The following is a 10371-nucleotide window of genomic DNA, read 5'->3' on the forward strand; positions in this document are numbered from 1 at the left end:
AATGAAGGATGCCCAGTAACAACCCTCTCTCCCTACCAATTCATGACAGAATTTTACCTGGGTGCCTCTTTGCAATTATTTTACAAAATGACAATTTTAGACCTATATACAGTATATGACAGAGAAAGCAAGCTGAGGGACTTTTCTTCACATCACTACTAATCTCAGACATGTAGCAAAGCAAAAAGAGAGGGCTTAGTTTGTTGCCTGTGGGTAAACCAGCCGGCTTGCTCGCCTGCCATGCCTTGTTGATAAATGGTTATGATGTCAAATAGGCGGGAGGCTACCCTTCACGTGCCCAAATGACCATGGGTGATACGTACATGCACAATCTTTTGGGCCTCCTCAGTGACCCTCACCCAAACAGGACTGAGCGATTGCTCAATTACAGGCCTCCTTTGCCCCTGGCCCCTCACCAGACCCCCACTCTCTCAGGTCACAACTCCACCCCTTACACTAGGGCCTGGGCTCTTCCACCCCTTAGGACTTAGCCACTTCTCCCTGAGCTTAACTGGCCCACAACTCCAGCCTGCAACTCTCAGGGCCTGGGGTCTTACACCCCCTTGGGCTCAGGTGCTGCTCATTCAGTGTGCCTGGCCCCCACTGCAGAGTCCAACATCCCATAGGACTCAGGTGCAGCTACTCTGCACCCACCCAAAGTAATCCACCCAAAGGTGGGGGCAGGGGTTTAGGTGCCCCAACCCGCCTTACACTGGGGAGGTTCTTGGTCCTGGTATTTGCATGGTCCTGCTCCGCCACAGGCAGGACCAGCAGGCCTTCCTATCCCAGCAGAGTCCAGTTTTAGGTCATGCCCAGGACCAATGAGACATGCCCAGGACCAATGAGGCCTCCTCCTTCCCCATAGCCTCACCGTTACCTCCAAGCTGTTCCTGGAGCCAAAGCTCAGCAGGGTGATGTTTCCTCCCTACCGGCTGATCTCACACTGCTCTGCTCTTATAACAGAGCTATCCAAAATGGCTGCTCTCCAAAATGGCCACTCTCATCAACTACCTGGCAGCTCCGTGCTCCAGCCCTTAAAGTGACAGACTCCCCAAAAGGGTGTTCTGTCACAAAAACATATTCAACCTAACCACTTTAGACAATGTTATACATGTAAGATAAATATAGCAAAAGTCATGTTAACTCTAATTCTTCCTTCTTGTTATTCTTTATTCTTCCCGGTATATACGCATGTAAATCTTACAGCAAGACTTCACTTTGGTTTATCTAAAAAAAGACTTTTCTAATGCATTTGAGTTATATGATCCTTCACCTAGTTAGGTATTCTGAATTCTTTAGGAGGATGAAATAGTCTCCATGTTATAGGGAAGGTTTAATGGATGCAAATAAGCATATTTTTGTAAATATGCTTTAAAATTAGACATCATGATCCTGCCACAAATGGAAGGAAAGTTGTTGTTTTACAGATACAAATTTCTTGTTCCCATGAACTCTTTATAAAAACCAGATATATACCTGAGTTTATACAGTGGAACAGTAGTTTGAAACAAAAATGGAGTAAGTTGAATTCATTAGTCATAAAAATACTTAAATTTCGATGTGTTTTCTGTAGATGTGCTGAAAACAGTGAAAGTGAAGTTACTTTTCTCATTATACATGCTGTAAAGGAATGTTATTACCTGTAAGTTTAGCAAATCAAGAGGAACTTTCTCTGCACTTAGTTATCTTGTAGGCCTATATTCTTGCACATTAAAGGAACTGGAACGTTCGTTTTCCAAAACTATTATATTATATTATTTGGTGCTAAGTGGCAAAAGTGATGGGGAGAAGGGGCTAGGATTTTTTTTAAGTTACATTCTTTTTTCCATGACAGCAAGAAAAACTCTTTATAGCAAAAAGAGGTCAGAGGGTTTTCTCTTCTAAAAGAAATATCCCAAATAAACTCATGATGGAATTCCTAAAGTAGTAGTCAGAAAAAAGATTCTGACAGTCAGCATGTTGCCACTTGCCTTGGCAGATATACATCACCATGGGCCAAATTCTGAAAAGTTAGTAGGATAGGCAGATGCATCGAAGTTCTCAGGAATTGTTTGTCACTTCGAGAAAATGTAAAGCTTTTAGAAAATTATGGTATCCAGCATTCTCATTCTTGCTATGTGCTAGAGCTTGCTGATTTAAGATTATGGAACAGAAAATAAAATTTATTTTAAGAGATCTAAATGTGTGAATCAAAAAATGCTCTCTTATTTCATCAGCAGGCATTAATGAGCTCTAAATATTTTGAGTCCTATAAGCCAGGAGTTTTTAAAACCATGGTGAAACCATAGGCAGAAGGAGAAAATATTATTTGGGGGGGCTGACTGCACTCACATGTGCACCCCCACCCCACACCCAGCAGGTAAGTCTGTGGGGAAAGGGCTGGGGGGAGAGGGAAGGGCTGTGTGAAGGTGAAATAGGATTTAGCCCATGTCTATCAACTTGTCGGGGGGGAAACCCCCTTGAAGAGAGGTTCAAAGAAAGAAAGTGTTTTAACCTGACAACTGAGAATCAGTTGCAAATTCCAGACTGTATTATTTAACTATATTATTTTACTGATGTACATTTATCTTTAGACACAGAAGTGATGGCACGTCCAAATATCTTAGGATTCGACATAAAGATAACTCCTGCATTTATGAAAGAAACAAGCAAAGTACAGGCAAAACAAGATTTCTATTCACAAATGATTTGCCTTAGTGGGTGTGTCCACACGTTTAGTAATGCACTGTAGTTACTGTGCATTAAATTTAGTACTTGGATAACCAAGTATTAAATCAATGTACAGAAACTGGTACTACTGTGCAGTAGTGCTGGTGCACGGGTTTTTACAGATGCAAACTGTGCAGTAGCCTAATACTACTGTGCAGTAGTGTATAAGCATGGGTTTTGCTCAGCACACTACTGCGCAGTGTTATTAGACTACTGTACAGTTAGCATCTCATGCAGACACACACACAGTGCAGCAGTCGACTATTCAAACTTTTATACGTTTTACCTAGTGCTTTCCTCTCTCATTGTCAGGGAGCATAATTTTATATATTTCTAAGCTGAAAAAAGTGATTAAAGTCAGAGTCATGTGAATTCTGCTTTTCATTATTTAAACCTTAGTTGTTTGATTTTTTTTTTTATTTACATGGGGCTTGAGCCTGCCTCCCCACTCACATAACTGAATTAACAAAAGCTCCTCACACAAGAAAGGACCAGACCTCTACTGATAAACATTGATAAAGGATTAATTTCATTTTGATTAAAATTTTGCTGCATGTTCTATGTTTTGATATTCTAAAAAGTCTTCAGTGTAATGTAGTTTATGTTAAAAGTAAAATATCCATTGTAAAATTGTAAAACACTTATATCTATGCTTAGAGAGCAAAAGAAACAAATACATATAATATAAATATATACTGCATAGTGATAATGAGCTACAGTTGAAAGTCTGCACTACAAACAAGTGTATTCTAGCCATATTGATAATTTAAGAGTAAACAAGAAGGCATATTATTATGCAAACTTATCTACAGTTTCAATTGTCCGCTTACATTATTTCTAAAAGAATGACTACGAATTGGGTCTTCTGCTGCTAAAGAAATGCTGCTCAGCATGATGAAGACAAGGATGAGATTGGTAAAAATATGGTGGTTGATAAGCCTGTGGCACCCCACTCGAATTCTGAAAAAGAGACACAAAAATACATCATGTGTAAATGAAATATGGGAGGTAAGGTCAACATACATCAGATTCCTCTGAGAAGAACTGAGGTAATCCAAAACTAGACTTAGATTATGCTCTCAGTTAAGGCCAAAGTAAATGACGAGGAACTGCTTTGATTTAAACCAATGCAAATGAGTTCAGAATCTGGACTACAGACTTGGGGTGCCTATACACATGTGGGGGCATTGCTCTGACGTGCTGTAATTACAGTTCAGCAAAGCAGACTTGATTAATCAAACCTGCTGGCATGTGCTAATTAGTGCACTCTAGTTGCCTCCACATCTCATGTATTCAGCATCCCTGCACTTCAAAATGACAGTGGGGGCACTTTAATTAAAGCTTGTGGAATACAAGCCAGTCTGAACATATGCGATACTGAATACACATGACTCTGTAGGCACTTTAATTAGATCGGTTCTCGGAGCAGTTCTAATTAAAGCATTCCCTCCCACCCCTGGAGCACAAATAAAGACACCCTTAAAGACTGGGATTTTCAAGGGAATCCAAGGAAATTAACCTGCCAACTCTCTTTGATTTTTAATAGGATGCAAGTGCCTAATTCAGTGGTTCTCAACCTTTGGAAATACAAAGTGCCCTTCTTTAGATTCAAGCAGTCCTCAGAAAATGTCAGCTTTTAGTTTTCACTTGGGGGTTTTTTTGATTAAGGAAAAATCAGAGAGCAATTCTTCTGTTGCAAAGAACTCAGAAAGACCACAACTGATCCAAATGTTTCAGACACCATGGATTTCTATTTGATATCTATGGCTGCATCAACACAAGCACAGCTATTTGTTTCCCCAGGAAGAAGAAGGGAACATGGTGCCACACACAATCTGGGATGTGGCAGGTTACCTCAGGTAGGGTAGGGGAGGCTGGAGCCAGAAACAGTGCTGGCCCCAGAAGTCTTGCCTGGGTCCCTGGGAACCTTGTGGGGCTGCAGCCATGGCACTCCTGCAGCTGGAAGCCTGACCAGTGGCTGGAGCATGGCTCTGGCAGGCTGGGCTCTGGTTTTGGGAGGTGCATACAGCAACCACGTGTGTTGCCCTGTATTTTTTCCATGTGGGTGTTTTTAACCCCAGGAATCTCCTGGGGGCAGCATGGAGAACCCCTGAATGTGTGGTATGTGGCACTGCAGACAGGTCAGTGACGCCACATACCGCATGGCTGTGCTCATCTGGAGGCAGCCTCTAAGTTTATTTTGTGAACTGTAGGTGTTTGCATGCCTAACAGTGTTAATATTGAATGATACCCTGCAACACTCTTACAAGCATCTCACAGCATCCCAACTGGTGTCCTGATTGAGAATCACTGGACTAAGTCCTCTAGGTTCTTTTAAAAATCCCAGTATTTCATCCTAATGTGCTCATGTGCAGAGGGCCATGCTAAGGAAGTGAAGTGCCACATTTAGGACTTAGTAATTTTAGGCCCAGAGTCTAATTCAGCTCTTGTATTCCCAAATTGCCTTGTTGGGAGCTTGATTGGGTTCAGTGTCTCAGTTATACATTCAGGGGTGTCTCTATGCAGTGCAAGTCAAAGCTGAGTAGAGACAGCCAAGAAAGCTCTACATAAATTAGATCTTGAAAAGCAGTATAACCACAACAGTGCAGTGCTTCACCCAGACTAATTAGCCTGGCTGAGATGACAGCCTCCAAATGGTCACTGCTTCCACTGACTAATGAAATAGATTTCTTCACTACTGCACAGGGCTGGAACTATCCCTAGAATTGAAAAATTCCATTTTCCAATTCCCTAAAATCATCCAGCTTTCATTGTTTTTATTTCTCATTTTTTTTATTTCTCTTTGCCTTTTACTGTCAGGTTGAACACTGAATATTGCCACCATTCAAAGAGTACTTTATTCTTTCTCCTTCTCCTTTATCTTTTTTCCTTCTCTTTCAGTATTATTCCACCAATAGGTCAAAGTAATGCTTTTTGTGTCATCTATATCATCTGAATTGTGAGTTCTCTATGGGTCAGGTCTTCAGTTGGCATAAAGCAACTCAGTTCTTTGTTGCTTCCCACAGGAATTTTGTTAGTTAATCCATAACATAATACAAATATCTTACACTGAAATAATTCTCATTTTACCCTCAGGCCTAATATTAAAAGATAAGTATTATATTGAAGACACACCTCACATTAAGTCATGTTATTCAGAAACTGAATGATCAGCTTGTAGGACACCCCCCCCCCCAAAATATTGACTTTAATGAAGGTTTTGTAGAAGGGTGTATTTAAGCAAATTAATTAAATTAATTAATTAGGGTCTGATTCTTCTCCTAATTAAGTCAGTGGGATCCCTGCTCATTACTTCCATGAGAGTGGACTGATTCCCCAGCGATGAAACCCCAAGGCGCTATTTATGAAGGTTATATTTACGGATTGGTGCTGCTGAATATGAAAAAGGCACTCCCTTCAGGAATTGGTGTAATCTTCTCTTTCATATTCAGTTCAGATATTCTTCGGGGCCGTGGGCCAGCTGGTACCTCCGGTTCTTCTTCCTCCTCTTCCTCCTCTTCACCTACTTTAAATTAAACAATTTTTTTACTATAAAAAAACAAAGTTTTTGTTCATTACAGTATAAAGTTATTGCTTGCATTAGCATATACATACACACAATAGAAGGTCTTAAAATCTATTAAGCAATATACAGACATTTCTATGATTATGCTAGACAATTGCTTTAAATTAATTACAGTCAAGGCACTCTGTTAAGAGATTTTTAAAGACAGCCATTTATATATCTTGATTATCTCCAACTGAAAGTCAGTGAAGGGATTCAAAGTTCTTGTCACATCTTCTTATAGCAAAGCATTCACGTTGCAACCCCTGTCAGGTAATACCTAGTAACACCTGACAATTCTGCTAACACTCCAGACTAAGATTTTGACTCTACAAATTGACCAACTATAACCAATCATAATGTCTTGTGACTGAAGTAGACACGAGCCCTTCTTAGGGCCCGCATTGACAGTACTGTCCACAAACCTTGAAGGGGTTTCAACATCAAAAAAGAACTGACTGTAAATCTATGTAAGAAAGACCAGTGTGATGCCTTGGGCTTACAAGAGATGCACTGAGGGCCTCATAATAACTGTCCTTCAATATGTGAAATAACTATGGTGATTGAAAGACTACACAAGCAATTTGGAAGTACCATATTTGTTAAAACTGGAATGGTCATAATTTCTACAGTAAAGGCTTAAGAAAATAACAGTGAAATCCTGACCGCCGAACTCAACAGAATCACAATCACTTCAGTCTACAAACCACCTCACACGAGTTTCACCTTTACAGATACATCAGGGATCACTCAAAATAAACCACAGTTGATCATTGGTGACTTTAACAGCCATAGCAAGCAATGGGGCTACAAAGAGACCAATAAAGATAGCAAAGCAGTAGAAGCTTGGTTAGATGCCTACCAGATAAGTTTGTTCCATGACCAAACTACCTAAATCATTCAACAGCGGCCACTGGAAACAAGAATACAACTCAGACCTTGTACTCACCAACAACACCATTGCTGGGCTAAGTAATAAAGCTAAGACCCTACCCCACATTCCTAGCAATTGACTAGTTCAGATCAAGGCTTCAGTAATGCCCACCCTGCCTATAGCAGTGCCATTCTGCCAATGTTTCAACCTTAAAAAGACAAACTGGAAAGGCTTTTCAGAATACCTTGATGCCATAGTCAAACCCATCAAAACATTGCCTGAGAAAACTGACTAATTCATAAAAGTTGTGCAGAAATCTGCAAGAAAGAACATGCATGGGGCTGCTGCTTCAGTTACAACCCTGGCCTCACTCCACAACCACTGGCCTGTGTGAAGCCTACAGTTGTTTTTGTAAGCACTACTGCTAGAGGCAAGGAACTCATGTTATCCATTACAGAAGAATTCAGGAAATCTTTGCAGACAGATTGAGTCAACTGATATGACGCATAATAGTAAAAACACATGGGCAACAATACATAAACTAAATGTCAAACCACAATAAGTAGATCAACATCATAATGTTACTGCTAATCAAATTGCTCGCCAGATGCTTCTCAATGGAAAAAGCCCCCAAACCAAAACCAAACAAAAAAACCCTCAGAGTAGGAAGGTGTGAGTAGCCCAAAGACCTGGGTTTTACAAGCCCCTTCTTAATGACAGAGCTGAATGCTGGTATTAACACACTGAAGACTAGGAAAGCAGCCAGCCTTGACAACATACTTACCGAACAAATCAAGCAATTTGGACCATGCACTTCTGAATGGCTTCTCTACCTATACAACTTGTGTACAGTCAATCAAAAAATTCCAAAGATATGGCGACAGGCTAGGTAGTGCCACTTCTGAAGTCAGGAAAAGATCCATCTGACCCAAAGAGCTTCAGACCTATCTCTCTGCTATGCTACACATACAAATTATATGAATGACTGATACTGAACCAGCTTGCCCCATACGTGGGTAAAGACCTAATCCACAAAAACAGTGGCTTTCACCCTGGAAAATCAACAATGAGGCCAGTTGTTCAATATAACTCATTGTGTTGAAGATGGTTTTGAAAGAGGCCAAATCACTGGAGCTATGTTTGTTGACCTAATAGCTGCCTATGATACAGTTAACCACCAATGACTCCTCCACAAGACCCTGGAAATGACAAAAAATGTACACCTGACAGAGGTCATACGAACCCTGCTCAAAAACAGATGCTGTTTTGTCAAACTGGATGAGAAGCAAAGTATATGGAGGTGACAGATTAATGGCCTTCCCCAAGGAAGCATACTTGCACCACTGTTATATAACATCGATATGAATGACCAACCATTTGATTTGGAAACAAATGCATGTGTAGACCCCTGACTGGGAGCAAATGTACTCCCTGTCAGACAGGCCGAAGGGAGCAGCAGGGAGCAGGAGATTCGTTCCTGCCCCTGGGAGCAGCCTGCTGCCAGGGCACAGGGACAATGTCTCCCTGCCCCTGGAAGATCCTTATCTCCCAGCCCCTGCTCCCCAATCACAGAGTGGAGAATGGGAGGTCCTTGTTGGTGGGGGCTGAGGAGCCTGTTCCCTGCCCAGCTCCATGATCGTGGAGCTGGGAAGTGAACAAGCTCTCCAGTCCCCGCCCTGCAATGGTGGGGTGGGGGCTGGGAACTGGGTCCCAGCCCCATGCCCTGCTTCAGGGATCGAGGTGTGAAGCTTGGAAAGAACTGCAGGGGTGGGGCAGGCCCCAGCACCATGACCCATCTGCCAGTGGAGCAGCTGGCAGCAAGCCCCTGGCTGGGCAAGAAATCCCAATCAGGGCATGCAGCTGGAACCTTCCCCTCCCCTGCAGCTCTTTCCAAGTCTCCTGCCCCTGACTGGAGAGCCGGGGCCAGGAGCTCCCTGCTGCTGGGGCAGGGGGACACTGACAGCATCCCTCCTCCTGGGGGCAGGGAGCAATGTCTCAGCTCCCACCAAGAGATAGCTGTCTTTTGGCCCAGTGCTCACTGCCAACCCCTGGGTTAGCACCTAGGAGGAGCCTAGAGCTTCCATAGCCTCTGCAGGGCGCCTGTACAGGCCTAGCAGGGATGGGAGCAGATTGCTGCCATGAGCAGCAAATAGGGTCCCAAGACCCTGCACATGTAGATGCCTGCCTGGGAGCATTTACTCATGAGTAGTTTATTTGCGAGTAAACTCCACCCAGATCAAATACACCTGTAGACACACCCTACACATACTACACACCCTATATATACTATCCAAATGATACTATATGTACTATGCACGTGAAGACACACCCTACTGTCACAGAACACTAAAATGTGCCTGCTCCTTTAAGGGCAGAAGCATCCTAGCCAGGGAACCCTGCAGGCTAGGCAGAGCTCCACAGTTGTAGGTTGCCTAAACAACATTAATGGGGTAATTAGCTGGCACCTGCAGATGATCAGATGACTGAAAGGAGACAGGGCCCTTGTAACATATAAGCTCAGGGCTGGGGCTAACAGAGATCATTCTCTCTGGAGACTGCTAAGGGAAGAAGGCCCTGCCTAAAAGAGCTACCTAGAGCCATTTGGTTGCCTGTTTTGCTGCCTCCAAAGTAGTCAGGGCAAGGAGCCACACTGTCCTAGGGGTGGAAATTTGCCTTCTTAAAGGGGCAAAGCACGATTTTCATTATTTTGGTTACATTATAGCCCGGGGGCTTATGTTTGTCTTGTTGCTGTACCGGAGATTTGAGATGAAGCTGTAAGGGGAGGTTTGGAGGCCTCATTAGTGCCCAGAGGGGCACAGCAGGGACAAGGGCTGAAGGGCCTGGCACCAGAGGGGTGCAGCAGGTACAAGGGCCGGAGGGCCCGGTGCCAGACAGGTGCAACAGGGACAAGGGCTGGAGGGCCCAGTGACAGAAACATATCAATTGGAGCTAGTCCCTTGGAACCAGATCCAACACAGTGGACCTAGGCTAGAAGGACTAGCCAGATTAAAGGGGTGTAGGACAAGTAGCCCGAGGCCCCAGTACAGGGAACAACATCCGTGTAACACCTCGAGGCATGGGGCATGGTAAAGGGGAGGTTTAGAGCCAAACAATCAGTCCATAAGGCTTGAGGTGCCCCAAGAGGCACAGTACTCATGAGAGGTCCGGCTGAGGGCTCAAGAACCAATGAGTTCTGGTGAGGTTCAGACGAACCGAGCCACCT

General features: G+C 43.2%; 1 protein-coding gene across 1 annotated transcript in view; it reads right to left on the reverse strand.

Moving 5' to 3' along the window:
- Positions 1–10371, reverse strand: part of CACNA1D (calcium voltage-gated channel subunit alpha1 D) — a 423598-nt gene that overhangs the window by 136751 nt on the left and 276476 nt on the right. The window contains exons 19-20 of the mRNA XM_025197108.1: positions 6091–6235; positions 3540–3669 (exon numbers count right to left, since the gene is read on the reverse strand). Of these exons, the coding sequence (XP_025052893.1) occupies positions 3540–3669; positions 6091–6235 (275 nt within the window). The remainder of the gene's footprint in view (positions 1–3539; positions 3670–6090; positions 6236–10371) is intronic.

This window comes from Alligator sinensis, unplaced genomic scaffold (assembly GCF_000455745.1).
Source record: "Alligator sinensis unplaced genomic scaffold, ASM45574v1 scaffold391_1, whole genome shotgun sequence".
Classification (NCBI taxonomy): Eukaryota; Metazoa; Chordata; order Crocodylia; family Alligatoridae; genus Alligator; species Alligator sinensis.